At 43.1% G+C, this 15,413-nt stretch overlaps 1 protein-coding gene across 6 annotated transcripts in view; it reads right to left on the bottom strand.

The window, feature by feature from the left end:
• BCL2L13 (BCL2 like 13) overlaps positions 1 to 15,413 on the bottom strand; it is a 142,587-nt gene that overhangs the window by 115,716 nt on the left and 11,458 nt on the right. For all 6 annotated transcript variants that reach the window (XM_006085531.3, XM_014452932.2, XM_023751213.1 and 3 more), the window contains exon 2: positions 1,965 to 2,135. In XM_006085531.3, the coding sequence (XP_006085593.1) occupies positions 1,965 to 2,085 (121 nt within the window). In that variant the 5' untranslated portion in view covers positions 2,086 to 2,135. The remainder of the gene's footprint in view (positions 1 to 1,964; positions 2,136 to 15,413) is intronic.

Below are 15,413 nucleotides of genomic sequence, written 5' to 3'. Positions count from 1 at the left end.
CCTGTAGCATCACCACCCCCACAAACAACAGACAAGGGGCAGGCTCAGCAGGTATCAGAGACCTGCTGAAGTAAGTCCTACTCTGTGGGGTGGGCCCCTGCACATCTGATCCTCGTTGGTCACAGCCACTCCTTCCAGCTGACTGGCCTGGGAATAAATCCCTTCCTATTGACATGCCAACAGCAATCAAACTGAACTACAACAGAGGATGTACACAGCCCATCCAAGTGGGAGGGGGGGCGGGGGGGGGGGGAGCACACACACCTTGAGCGCTCAGCTTCGTGATCAAGAAGGCTGTGCCCCTGGACTCTACAAAACACCTACTACATAAGGCAACTCAACCAAGCCTAGGAAATGGACCAACTCTACCTAAAACACAAAAACAAACACAGGGAGGCTGCTAAAATGAGGACTCAAAAAAAACACGTCCCAAATGAAAGAACAGGACAAAACTCCAGAAAAGGAACTAAAGAAAATGGAGACAAGCAATCTACTAAAAGCAGAGTTCAAAACACTGATTATAAGGATGCTCAATGAACTTAGTGCAAACTACAAAAGCATAAAAAAGAACCAGTCAGAAATGAATGATACACTAACTTCAGTGAAGAATATTGTATAGAGAATCAACAGTAGAGTAGATGAACCTGAGAATCAAATCAGCAAGTTGGAATATAAGGAAGCAAAAAACACCCAATGAGAACAGCAAAAAGAAAAATGAATCTAAAAGAATGAGGAAAGTGCAAGGAGCCTCTGGGACAACTTGAAGCATATCAACAATTGCATCATTGGGGTGCCAGAAGGAGAAGAGAGAGATCAAGAAGTTGAAAACCTATTTGAAAAAATGACAGAGCCCAGCCAGTGTAGCTCAGTGCTTGAGCACTGGACTTCTGAACCAGGAGGTCACGGTTCGATTCCCTGTTAAGGCACATGCCCAGGTTGCGGGCTCAATCTCCAGTGTGTGTGTGTGTGTGGGGGGGGGGGGGGGGGTTACAGGGGGAGGCCAATTGGTGATTCTCTCTCAACATTGATGTTTCTATCTCTCCCTCTCCCTTTCTCTCTGAAATCAATAAAAACTTTTTTTTTTAATTTTTAAAATAATGACAGAAAACTTCCCTAACTTGGTGAAGGAAATAGATATACAAGTCCAGGAAGTACAGAGAGTCCCCAACAAGATGAATCCAGAGTCCCACACCAAGACACATCATAATTAAAATGCCAAAGGTTAAAGAGAAACAGAATCTTAAAACCAACAAGAGGAAAGCAGTTAGTTATCTACAAGGGAGCTCCCATAAGACTGTCAGTGATTTCTCAACAGAAACTTTGCAGGCCAGAAGAGAATGGCAAGAAATATTCAGTGATTAAAAGGACTTGCAACCAAGATCACTCTACCCAGCTAAGCTATCATTTAGAATTGAAGGACAGATAAAGAGCTTCATAGACAAGAAAATGCTAAAGGAGTTCATCACCACCAAACCAGTATTACATGAAATGTATGGGTATTCTTTAAGAAGTAAAAATAAAAAATATGAACAATAAAATGGCAATAAATGCATATCTATCAACAACTAATCTAAAAATTAAAATAAAGGAACAAGGCGTCTAATGAACAAAATAAACTGATGAATAAAATAGAACCAAAGGCAAGGAAACATGCACCAGACTGACGAATCTTAGAGGGAAAGGCAGGAAGGGGGAGAGATTAACTGGAGAACTTATATGCATTACCCATGGAGGCAGACTATAAGATGTTGAAGGCTTAGAGCAGGGTAGGAACCGGCAGGAGGGAGGGTAATGGGGGGAAAATGGAGGGACATCTGTAATACTCTCAACAATAAAGCTTTTTAAAAGCTTATTGGTATTATTTGATCATAAAACCATAAATATAAATTATTTAAGTATTTATGCTTTTATATATGATGTTATTATTGCTACTAAAAATAACCACCATAAGCCAAAGGTAATACCTTGTAGTGAGGAACGATGATGCTCTTGCAGCTTCTCCTGAGAGAGGTGTCTCAAGTAGCTGAGAACAACATACTTTGTTTCATAGTGAAATCCCAGAGGCACAGAAGTAGAAGACGCCATTGAGTTGGGTGGCAGAGCTCCAAAAAGGTCTATTAACAGATGCGTAAAACCTAAAAACATGAAAGCATTTTTTCAGTTTAAAGTTTATTACATGCTGCCCAGCTGTTGTCGCCAGTGGTTGAGCATAGACCTATGACCCAGGTGTCATGGTTTGATTTCGGGTCAAGGCACATGCCCAGATTGTGGGCTCAACCCCTGGTGGGGGGGAGAGGTGCGGGAGGCAGCCAATCAATGATTCTCTCTCATCGATAAAAATATATATTAAAAAATAAAGTTTATTACAGTAGGTGCTCAGGTTATGTCAGAGATCCATTCCTACAGCACAACGTAAAGCAGTTTTTGCCGTAAATCGGAATCCACCTACATAAGCACCTTCGTCACTCACATGGAGCACATACACAGCAGTAATGAAGTGAAACAGTAAAAAAAAATTTAAAAGAAAGATAACAATTCCTGACCTTTACTTGTGGTAAATAATAAAAACCATAAAGCACATATGTACATACGTCAAAATGACAGATCTTTTTTTTTTTTATAAGTAAATGGGAGATGGCGACATAACCACAAAACGATGTACTTCGAGTCCGACGTAACCCGAGGACTCTGTACATGCTAGTAAATTTTCTTCTTGACTTCAATTAGTCAACTAAATACCAAAATAAGTATTTCTAAGACTTTTCTTCTGAGTAATGTTTTAAAAATATATTTACTTACAAGTGGTAATTTATTCAAATTTCATATCAAAAGCACACTTCCCTCTCTCCCTAGTTTCTCTATTTTCACCTATATGGCAAAAACACTAGTCATGCCCCCACTGCACCTCCATCCAGTATGTTCTCTTATTTCCTTTACTAATGAAGCCTCCTAAATTGTGGCCACACAGTTGCCAATTATATTTCCTAGTCTCCTTTGCAACTGAATGTACCATATGATCAGTCTTAGCCACAGGAATATGAGTGGAAGTTATATCTGCAATTTGTGGGTCTTTCCTCAAAGAATTCCTCTTCCCTCCTTTCTATGGTTTGAAATGCAAATATGGCAAACATGCAAACAAGAACACCATTTTAGGGGATGGTGAAGCAACAAGACAGAAGGAACCTGTGTCCCAGAATGACCATGTAGAACAGAGTGACCTTGCCAACCTGACCACTAGCTTCTGGACTGTTATTTAAGTGCCTACGTTCTGAATCTCTTCATTAGGCTTCCTAACTTGTCCCCTAGTCAACACAACTACAACTCTCCCTTTTTCACCTGGACTTAGTAGCAGTTTTACCTACCATGTACCTTTTTATTTATTTCTTTTTTAAAAAAATATGTTTATATTGCCCAGCTGGCTAAGTGGTTGAGCGTCCACCTATGAACTAGGAGATCATGGTTCAACATGCCCGGGTTGTGGGCTCAATCCCCGGTGTGGAGCATGCAAGAAGCAGCCTATCAGTGGTTCTCTCTCATCACTGATGTTTCTCTCTCTCTCTACCTCTTCGTTCCTCTCTGAAATCAATAAAAATATATTTTTTAATGTTTTTATTCATCTTTAGAGAGATAGAAACATCGATGAGAGAGAAACATAATTAATTGGCTGCCTCCTGCACACTCCACACTGGGAATCGAGACCGCAACCCAGGCATGTACCCTAACTGTGACCTCCTGGTTCATGGGTCGATGCTCAATCACTGAACCACACTGGCCAGGCTACCTTCTTAAGATTTATTCTCAGCATGTTCTCTCTCTCTTTTCTGGAGCCCACCCACGCCCCTCTTCCCTCTTTTGTCCCTCAAGGCACTTATCTCTCTCTCTCTCTCTCTCTTTCTCCTAAGCTCCAGAGGCCCTTCTTTTGCTTCTGTAATTTGTTTCCTGAGTGCATTTCTTCTACAGCTCACTTCTTCTACCTCTGTGACTTTCTAAATACACTTTCTCTTATAACTTGAAATAAATAAATAAATTTATTCTCACATGCTGTACAGCTGAAAGTAATACAAATATTGAATGAAATTGAAAAAATTTTAATTAAAAAATATTTATGCTCTTAGCAACTTTCAAATATGCAATACAGTATTATTAACTACAGTCACCATGATGTACATTATATCCTCAAGAATGATTTCTTTTATAACTGAAAATCTATACCTGTTGACCCCTACTATGTACCTTACTAGCTGTTTCCAACCATAATATCTCATCAAGAGGTTTCCAAATAACTGTTTTCTACTTAAAACAACACTACAGACTTCTTTAAGATCTCAAGAAATATCCAGTAGCCCTGGCCAGTGTGACTCAGTTGTTTGAGCATTGTCCAGTACACCAAGAGGTTGCTGGTTCAATACCAGGTCAGGGCTCATGCCCAGGTGTGGGCTTGATCCCCAGTAGGGGGCATGCAAGAGGCAGCCAATCAATGTTTCTCTCCCTCTATCTTAAAAAAAATCAATAAAAACATATTTTAAAAAAAGAAAAGAAAAAGAGGTTCAGATATAGCTAACAACAGGAAAAAGAGACAGGCAAGGTTGGCAAAATTTAAGATCTGTTAAAAGCAAACTAAGAGAAATGTCCTAGAATAATTATTGTTTCTATCTTCTGGGGGCAATGCTACAAAAATTATATCAAAATACCCAATAAATCAACAATATGCCTTGGACTGCCCTGCTCAACTTTAAGTTCCCATAAACTTCAGAAAGGTATATTTAAAAATTATTAATACATACGCCAAAGAAAGGGAGAAGGTATTATAGCTTACATCACAGGAATAAAAGCAACATCCCTTGTTTTCTTACAGGATATTCAAAATATTTGATGACAAAAGAAAACAGAGAAAGAAAAAAATATATTTGATTACACTTTTACATTGTTATTACCATTTAATAATGAAAAGATAGTGTTTCAAATTTACAAATAATAAAAGAGAGACCCATAAAAGTGAAATAAATTTTCTGAGATCTATGAATCAGATATTAACTAGCAGTAGTGCTATAATGCATTTTCACCTTTTTTTTTTTAATCCTCACCCTAGGACAGTGGCCGGCAAACTCATTAGGCAACAGAGCCAAATATCAACAGTACAACGACTAAAATTTCTTTTGAGAGCCAAATTTTTTAAACTTCAACTAATAGGTAGTACATTGTTATTACTAATTAGGGTACTCCTAAGCTGGCCTTTGCTAAAAACGTCCTCAATCTGATTGAGGTACGTTCGCTGAGGTCGACCCCTTCCAACTCTCCCATCCACACTCGTCTTGTATACTTGTTTCAGATAGACGAGTGTGGATGGGAGAGTGAAAGGGGTCGACCTCAGCGAAAAGTACCTCAAAACAATGTACCTCCCCCCGCGCTGCGTATCCCACGGCCCACCTGCGTGTCACCCGACCGACACCCCCCACTTCTTCTAACGCCACTTCTTCAAAATAGACTCGCCCAGGCCGAAAACCGACTTCTGTGCATGGGCCACGAAGTTTCAATCGCACTGTACGTGCGCGCCCGCACGTGGTATTTTGTGCAAGAGCCACACTCAAGGGGCCAAAGAGCCGCATGTGGCTCGCGAGTCTCGGTTTGCCGACCACTGCCCTAGGATATGCTTTTATTGATTTTAGAGAGGAAGGGAGAAACATCGATGTGAGAAACATCAATCAAATGCCTCCCACACACTCCCCGACCAAGGATCAAATCCACAACCTAAGTATGTGTCCTGTCCAGGAACTGAAGCACAACTTTTTGGTCTATGAGATGGGGCTTCAACTAACTTAGCCCCCCAACCAGAGCTAATTTCACTGTTTGTTTGTTTTTTTTACTTTTTTGCCTACCAGCCCTCTGACCTCAATTTCCTATCTATGGAGCATCCCACAGTGTCAATCATAGTAGAAAACAAATCCCCCACTACAAAAGCTAAAACTGACTAGATATTTTCTCTCCTGTTCTGGTCCGTGGACCTCAGGCTACAGATATGTAATCTAGGCTCAGCCCCAAGTCAGAGGTTCTAGATTTGGAATCTAAAAAGACATTAAAAGGTAAGTTATGGAATAGTGGTGGTGTGGGTTCAGCAGAGGCAGTGGTGCAAATCCAGTAGCAGTATACTATTCTATTCCCGTGGCCAGACCTTGGCTGAGTGTGCAGCAGTCTCCCTTGATTCCTGCCTATTTCCCAAACCTAATTTTCCACCTTTCCTGTCCATTCTGTAAGATATCCAATGCCCTTGCAGTAAGTTCCTTTCTGCTCAAATAAGCTAAATTACTTTGTGTTGTTTGTAACCAAGACCTAACTGGAATCTACTTTTCTTAAAATTTCTAAGGCAGTTTCCCAATGAATATAACACACTACATTCTAAAAGATTACTAGACTATTTATAGTTTAGAAAATCTTCTAATTCTACAAAGTCCACATACAGACTAATAATTACATCTATTAAAATAGACAACAGTGCCTTCTGACAATTTTTTGTATTCATTCCACACACATCTTAAGATACAAGGTACTCGCTTGACCACTGTGGCTCAGTAGTTGAGCATCGACCTAGGAACCAGAAGGTCACGGTTCGATTCCCAGTCAGGGCACATGCCTGGGATGCGAGCTTGATCCCCACTAGGGGGCATGCAGGAGGCGGCCAAACAATGATTCTCTCTCATCATTGATGTTTCTCTTTCCCCCTCTTCCTTCCTCTCTGAAATCAATAAAATATATTAAAGAAAAAAATATACAAGGTACTCTATACACATTAGACACAAAGACAACTAAGATAAATTACTGCCCTCAGAAGTTTTCAACCAAGTAGAAGAAAACAAAAATATATAAACAAGAACAATAAAGTTCTATAATACAAGTCAGTATCCATAGAGTGGGAGAGAACAACCCAAAAGAAGAAAAAGACAAGTCTCTCTGGGGAAGGGGGAAAAGAAGAGGAAATTAATTATGTCTTTATAAACTAAAAACTGAGCCAGGCTTGGAACATGAATAGGTATTCACTAATTGAATCAGCTGGGTAATGAGAAAGGGGTGAATTTTAGATGTAAAGTAGGTCAGAAAAGGGCACAGAAGCATTTTGAAACAGCATGGAATAATACAAAAATTAAGGAATTTGACTTATCTGAATCACTAGTGGCCCAGTGCATGAAATTCGTGCACATTAAAAGGGAATTAATTAGAGGAAATATTTTAATATTGCTATTAGCCCTTTCTCTATAATAGAAGTGTCAGAGATGAAAGAAAATTAGTAACATGTATATAAAAATCTTCCTCCTGTCAGAGTCTGGGGCACGCCGCGGGACCCAGAGCCAAGACCCCGCCCGCACCTCGAAATTGCACAAGACCCAGACCTGGCCGGCCCCACCCCCATTGGGTGAGACCCAGACCAGACCTGCCCCATCCCCGTCAAGCCCCACCAGGCGGGGGGTGCAGCCTCAGGTCCCTTGTCAAGCACTGCCAGGTGGGGGGCGCAGCCTCAGGGCCCCCATCAAGCCCTGCCGGGCAGGGAGCGCAGCCTCAGGTCCCCTGGCGCATGCTGGGCAGGGGGGTGCAGCCTCAGGTCCCCTGGCGCATGCTGGGCAGGGGGCACAGCCTCGGGTCCCCCGGCGCACCCTCAGGTTCCCCAGCCCGGCGCCGGGGCAGGGGGTGTGACCTGAAGTCCCCTGGTCCGGCCCAGGGTGTGGGGCATGGCCTGAGGTCCCCTGGCCCAGCACCGGAGCGGGGGTTGCAGCCTGAGGTACCCTGGCCTGGGCCGGGGTGGGGGACATGCCTTGAGGTCCCCTGTCAAGCCCCACCAGGCGGGGGACGCGGCTTGAGGTCCCCCTGCCTGGCACCAGGGTGGGGGTCATGGCCTGAGGTCCCCTGGCCCAGGCCAGGGCGGGGGGCCCGCCTTGAAGTCCCCCATTCAAGCCCCGCCAGGTGGGGGGACAGCCTGAGGTTCCCCGTCAAGCCCTGCCGGGCAGGGGGTGCGGCTTGAGGTGCCCCATCAAGCCCTTACCGGGCAGGGGGCGCAGCCTCAGGTCCCTGATGATCGCTCATTATGGCTTGTTATGGGAACCCCGCCTCTGCTGTGGGCGCAGTCATCTTGTGACGGTGTGATGGAGGGAGGGTCAATTTGCATATTACCTCTTTATTATATAGGAGGATTTGGTGGCATCTTTAAAACCAGTCACATATAAAACACCCATGATCCTTCAGTAACAAACATAATATCCAAATCAGACAATAAATGGTTTGCTTTTTTTAACCAGATTTCTATTATGAGGATCAGTGCAAATCCCAGGATGCTAGGATGGATAAGACTGCAGGAATTAAGCTTTATTTAACTTTATATTTTATTTTATTTTATTTTATTATTTTATTTATTTATTTATTTAATGTATTTCATTTCATTTCATTTTAGAGAGGGAAGAAGGGGTAGGGAGAGAGAAACATCAATGTAAGAGAGACACACATGGATCAGTGTGCCCCGACCAGGGATCAATCCTGCAACCTAACCCTAGCAGGTTTGGCTAAGTGGATAGAGTGTCAGCCTGCGGACTGAAGGGTCCCGGGTTCGATTCCAGTCAAGGGCACATGCCCAGGTTGTGGGCTCGATCCCCAGTAGGGGGCTGCAAAAGGCAGCTGACCAATGATTCTCTCTCATTGATATTTCTATCTCTCCCTCTCCCTTCCTCTCTGAAATCAATAAAAATATATTTTTTAAAAACCTGCAACCTCAGTATATTCCCTGACCTGGAATCTAACCTGCTACCTTCCATTGCATAGACCATGCTCCAACTGAACCACACTGGCCAGGGTGAATTAAGCATATTTTATAAACTCTAACCAGAAGGTATACAACAACTATTAAATTCTACTTTAAATTCTTATGAAAAGCAAATCTTCACCGTGAGTGTTTTGCACCTGTTTCCCAAACTTGTCTGTTCATAATCAACTTGGATACTTGTTAAAAATAGAAATTTATAGCCCTAGCCATTTTGGCTCAGTGGGTAGAGCATCGGCCTGCAGTCTGAAGGGTCCCGGGTTCAATTCCAGTCAAGGGCACATGCCCACGTTGTGGGTTCGATCCCCAGTAGGGGGCATGCAGGAGGCAGCCGATCAATGATTCTCTCTCATCATTGATGTTTCTAGCTCTCTCTCCCTCTCCCTTCCTCTCTGAAATCATTAAAAAATAAAAAAATATAAAAAAGAAAGGAAGAAATTTATAAGCCCTGGCCAGGTAACACAGTTGGTTAGAGTGTTGTCCCCATACACAGCCAAGGTTGCAGGTTTGATCCCTGGTCAGGGCACATACAAGAATCAACCAATGGCCCCGCTGGTGTGGCTCAGTTGGTTGGAGTACAGTAGGTCCTTGGGTTATGTCGGAGATCCGTACCTACGGCGCGACATAACGCGATTTTCGCCGTAATTTGGAACCCACTTATATAAGCACCTACGTCACTCACATTGAGCACGTACACAGCAGTAATGAAGTAAAACAGTAAAAAAAATTTAAAAGAAAGGTAACAATTCCTGACTTTTACTTGTGGTAAATAAATAATAAAAAACATAAAGCACCTATGTACATATGTCAAAATGACGGAACTCTCTTTTTTTTATAAATAAATGGGAGGTGGCGACGTAACCACAAAACGACGTATGTCGAGTCCGATGTAACCCAAGGACTGTCTGTATAGTCCAGTGATGGGGAACCTTTTGAGCTCAGCGTGTCAGCATTTTGAAAAACCCTAACTTAACTCTGGTGCTGTGTCACATATAGAAATTTTTTGATATTTGCAACCATAGTAAAACAAAGACTTATATTTTTGATATTTATTTTATATATTTAAATGCCATTTAACAAAGAAAAATCAACAAAAAAATGAGTTCGCGTGTCACCTCTGACATGCGTGTCATAGGTTCGCCATCCCTGGTATAGTCCTATGCACCAAAGGGTTTCAGGTTGATTCCTGGTCAGGGCACATATCCAAATTGGGAGTTCATTCCCAGTTGGGGTGTGTACAGGAAGCAAGCCATCAATGTTTCTCTCTCACATCCATGTTTCTCTATCTCCCTCTCTCTTCTTCTCTCTCTAAAAAAAATCAATAATTAAAAGAAAAAAAAAGAATTCCCAGGCAGCATGTCTCAGTGGTTGAGCATCAACCTATGAACCAGGAGGTCAAGTTTGATTCCTGGTCAGGGCACATGCAGATTCGATCCCCAGTGTGGGGCGTGCGATTCCCAGTGTGGGGCATGCAGGAGGCAGCCTATCAATTATTCTCTCTTATCATTGATGTTTCTATCTCTCTCTCCCTCTCCTTCCCTTCCTCTCTGAAATAAATAAAAATATATTTTTTTAAAAAATCAATCAATAGCCCTAACCGGTTTGGCTCAGTGGATAGAGCGTCAGCCTGCGGACTCAAGGGTCCCAGGTTCGATTCCGGTCAAGGGCATGTACATTGGTTGCGGGCACATCCCCAGTAGAGGGTGTGCAGGAGGCAGCTGATTGATGTTTCTCTCTCATTGATGTTTCTAACTCTCTATCCCTCTCCCTTCCTCTCTGTAAAAAATCAATAAAATATATATTTTTTAAAAATCAACCAATGAATGCACAAATAAGTGGAACAACAAAATTGCTATTTTCTATCTCTTAATCCCTTTCTCTATAAAATCAATCAATACATAAAAATATTTTAAGAAATAAAAATTTATAGCACCTACCTCAAACATACTAATTTAGAATATCATACCTATATTGTAGTCCTTAACCCCTTAGAACTATAACAGAAACTCATCATTTAACATGTTTTTCTAAAATATTTATTTATTTTAATATATATTTATTGATTTCAGAGAGGAAGGGAGAGGGAGCAAGAGCTAGAAGTATCAATGATGAGAGAGAATCATTGATCGGCTGCCTCCTGCATGCCCCTACTGGGGATCAAGCCCGCAACCTGGGCATGTGCCCTGACTGGAATTGAACCCGGGATCCTTCAATCTGCAGGCCAATGCTCTGTCCACTGAGCCAAACTGGCCAGGGCTTATCCTATATAATAAAAGGCCAGGGACCATAAGCATAACGACCGGAACGACCGCTCGACCAGTTGTCATGAGGTGCATTGACCACTTCTCGGTCCCTCCCCTCCCCCACCTCCCCCACACCCCAGTCCCCGCCCGCAGGCGAACAGGGAACCACGGGCAAGTGGGTGGGTGGTGGCAGGGCAGGCCTGGGGACTGGCAAGCAGATGGAACGGCTGACCTCTTGGTCCCTTCCCCCGGCCTGCAGGTTCCGATGGATCAGCGATAGTGAACAGGGGAACCAGGGTGGGTGCAGGAGGACTGGGCTTGCTGTCAGGCTATTGAAATCCCTAGCTCATCCCCGGCTGCTCGGGGGCTCAGGCCAGCGGGTAAGCGGGCGCCAGCGACTTCACCTCCATGCACGTGGGCCGAGCTGGCCGCTGATGGAACGTGCTGCCTGCTTGGGGCCACTCACACAGGCGCCACTGCTGCCGCCGCTGCTGGAGCTTGCAGCGCTGACGGAAGCTGTGGGGCATGCCCGCAACCTACCCGCCCCGGTGGCAGAGGCGACGTTCGGCCTGGGGACTGGCAAACAGGCAGAAGATGGCCCTGATCACAGGCTAGGCCTAAGGACCCTACCCGCACAATTTCGTGCACTGGGCCTCCAGTTTATTTTTAAAGAGAGAGAAAGGGAGAGAAACACCAATGAAAGAGAAACATTGATTGGCCACCTCCTGAATGCCACCTGCTGAGTATTGAGCCAGCAACCTGGGGATGTTCCCGGACCGGGAATCCAACCAGCAACCTCTTAGTGCAATGCTCAATCAACTGAGCCATACCAACAAGGACAATTTAACATGTTTTAATTAAATTATTTCAGGAAGCTCTTTGTTTTTAGACCATTTCTTTCTACTAAAATAAAATTATAATGTAATAAGATTGTTACTCAAGTAATATGGAGTTGAACAGATCAATAATACCAGTTTGTAAAGAGAAAAATAAATATCCACAGATAACTATGTCACAAATCAAAACTTATAATTTTATGTTTTTAATGTTTATTGATATCAGAAAGAGGAAGGGAAAGGCAGAGAGAGATAGAAACATTGATGAGAGAGCAACATGGATTGGCTACCTCCTGCACACCCCCTACCGGGGATGGAGCCTGAACCTATGCATGTGCCGCAACCAGAAATCATACAGGCGACCTCCTGGTGCATGGCATGATGCTCAACCAACTGAGCCACACCAACTAGGTCAAAACTTAAAATTGTAAGCATTAACACGTTAAGCCCCATGTCAGTCACTAGTGACTGATACTATACTTTCCTTCCGGAAGACAAAACAGGCTGGGCGCTTAACATGTTAACAAAGTTTTTTGATTACCACATTTCTATCTAGCCCCAAGACTCACTAGTGGTCTGAGTAGGAAAAAATTTTTTTTGAAGTTCCACAAATTAACATGAATCCAGTAACTCTATTTTTTTAATCCATGTTTTATTAGCTCCTATGGCATTCTAAGACTTTCTCAAAAAAAAAAAAAGAAGAAGAAGTAAAATTAAATAATCCTAAGCCCTGGCTGATGTGGCTCAGTTGGTTGGAGTGTTTTCCCATATACCAAAGTGGTTGCAGGTTTGATTCCCAGTCAGGACACATATCCAGGTTTCAGTTTGAATCAGAGTGCATGCAGGAGGCAACCAATCAATGTTTCTCTCTCGCATCAATATTTCTTTCTCTCTCTCTCTCTCTCTCTCTCTCTCTCTCTCTCTCTCTCCCACACACACACACATCAATATTCCTTCCTCCCTCCCTCCCTCCCTCTCTTAAAAAAAAATCAATAAAAGCCCTAGCCGGTTTGGCTCAGGGGATAGAGCGTCGGCCTGCTGACCGAAGGGTCCCAGGTTCAATTCCAGTCAAGGGCACATGCCTGGGTTGCAGGCTTGGTCCAAAATACAGGAGGCAGCCGATCAATGATTCTCTCTCATCATTGATGTTTCTATCTCTCTCTTCCTCTCCCTTCTTCTCTGAAATCAATAAAAATATATTTAAAAAATCAATAAAAATAATGAAACCTTTACATAATCCTAATAAAAATTATGAAATTGTAATAATTTACCCCATCCAGCTGAGAAATGCAACTAAGCAAGGTGTCATTTAAAAAATCAGCAGACTCTAAGTATTCTAATGTAGGCTATCCCTTTCCAACTGAAACACGCCTAACTGAAGTTCTCTAGTTCAATCTTGTGTTAAGAATTGCCCAGAGAGCATTTTCTCAATAAACTGAGATTTTCCTTCCTGGTAATTGTTGTCAGTTTGACTCAAGTAAAGTCATAAAAAAACAAAAAAAAAAAGGTGCCCCACAATGTTCTCACTCATCAATTGGCACTCACAGATAATATACCTATACAGGAATGCCTTAGTTGCACTCTCTCCCCAGACATACAATTAATTAGGCAGTGTGTGTGTGTGTGTGTGTGTGTGTGTGTGTAACTTGTATAAAAAGGAGGCAAAATTCAGTTACTCTGTTACATTCGTCAGAGAGAAATGGAAACACATTTCTACACAAAATCCTGCACATGAATGATAATAGCAACATTACATAGAAAAGCCAAATAATTGCCCATCAACTGATAAAAAAAAGTATATTCATACAATGGAATATTATGAGACCATAAAAAGGAATGAAGTACTAACACAGGCTACAGCAACCAGAAAACATTATGCTAAATCAAAGAAGCCAGTAACAAAGTCCATATATATATATACATATACATATATATATACATATACATATATATATACATATACATATATATATATATATATATATATATATACACATACCACACACACACACACACACACACACATAATGAAGGAATATGCAAATTTGCCCTCCTGGTAAAGGCTGGAGCATAACAACCAGCTGGAGCGGGTGGGTGTGGCTGCATGCCCCAGAGGCCGGGGACGTGAGGCTGCATCAAATAAAATAAAATGCATTCACATGCCCTAAAGCACAAACATCCCAGCAAATAACTCAATGCAAGATATTGTGTAATCACAATGATTACACAATAAACTTATTTTCACCGAAAAAAAATAACATCTTCACTTAAAGATGCCTCAGTAAGGCTGCTGAGGCTTTCATCTGTCCCTTTCTACACCAAAGACGACAGGGTTCAAGGAGGAAGGGTTCCAGTTTCGTTTTCTCAGCACCCAGCTAGGAGGTCTCCCTGGGGTGGCTCTCCCCTCCGAGCCCTGCACAGGACAGGCGCTCCACTCCAGCCCGGGAGCCCCAAAGGGAGACAGAGCGAAGTGCTTTCCCTCGGGGACCCCGCTCTCCCTGGGAGTCCGTCGCAGAAGGTGCTCTCCCTGGGAACCCAGAAATCCGTCTCCTGGGGCGACTGCGCAGCAGCAGGGCCTGGCAAGCCGCAGGAGGGCGACCTACCCATACGGATGTGTAGGCTGGCGGAGGCCACGCAGCCGCCATAGTTGAAGTCGTGCTCCATGGAGGAGCGGGCGTAGTGGGGATCAGAGTTGGCCATATTGGCAATGAAACCCCAGCTCCCCGCCTAATGACTAGAGCACAGGGACCTCAACAGTCCTCAGTCACTTATGACACGGCCTAATTGTATGTCTGGGGAGAGAGTGGGACTAAGGCATTCCTGTATAGGTATATTATCTGTGAGTGCCCTGACAGAATGGAGCCCAAACCTTTGCTGTGGCAGAAGAGCTCCGACACCCAGCAGGGGCCAGGGCACACCAGAGGGGTTTTGTTGAGGGCCCTGACAGGCAGCCCACAGCGCAGTGGGTTAGAACCTCCTCCTGATACAGCAAGGTTGCGGGTTGGATCCCTGGTCAGGGCACAGACAAGAAGCAACCAAAGAAAGCATAATAAGTGGAACAGCACACTGGTGTTTCTCTCACTCCCTTCCTCTCTCTAAAATAATCAATCAATAAAAATTAAAATAAAAAATAAACCCTCTGGCTTGCAGAGTTGCTAAAACAGTTAGAAAGCAAAGTCCCATCCCTTCTCGTTCATTTAACAAATTCTTCATATGCTCCTTCAATAATCACACTGAGAATGGGTGTTTGTTTGTTTGTTTGTTTGTTTGTTTTGGTTAATCCTCACCTGAGGACATTTTTGCATTGATTTTTTTTTTTTTTTTTTACAGAGTGTGGAAGAAAGGGAGAAAGACAGAAACTAATGTGAGACATCAATTGGTTGCCTCTTGCTGAATCCCTGACCAGGGCCCGGGATTAAGCCTGCAACCCAGTATGTGCCCTTGATTGGAATCCAACCCGGTACCCTCAGTCCACATGCAGAAGCACTATCCACTGAACCAAACCAGCATTTTTTTTCTTTTTAAGTCCTCCTCTAA

The sequence above is a fragment of the Myotis lucifugus genome, unplaced genomic scaffold, assembly GCF_000147115.1.
Source record: "Myotis lucifugus unplaced genomic scaffold, Myoluc2.0 scaffold_19, whole genome shotgun sequence".
Lineage (NCBI taxonomy): Eukaryota > Metazoa > Chordata > Mammalia > Chiroptera > Vespertilionidae > Myotis > Myotis lucifugus.
This window is presented reverse-complemented; position numbering and strand designations above follow the sequence as displayed.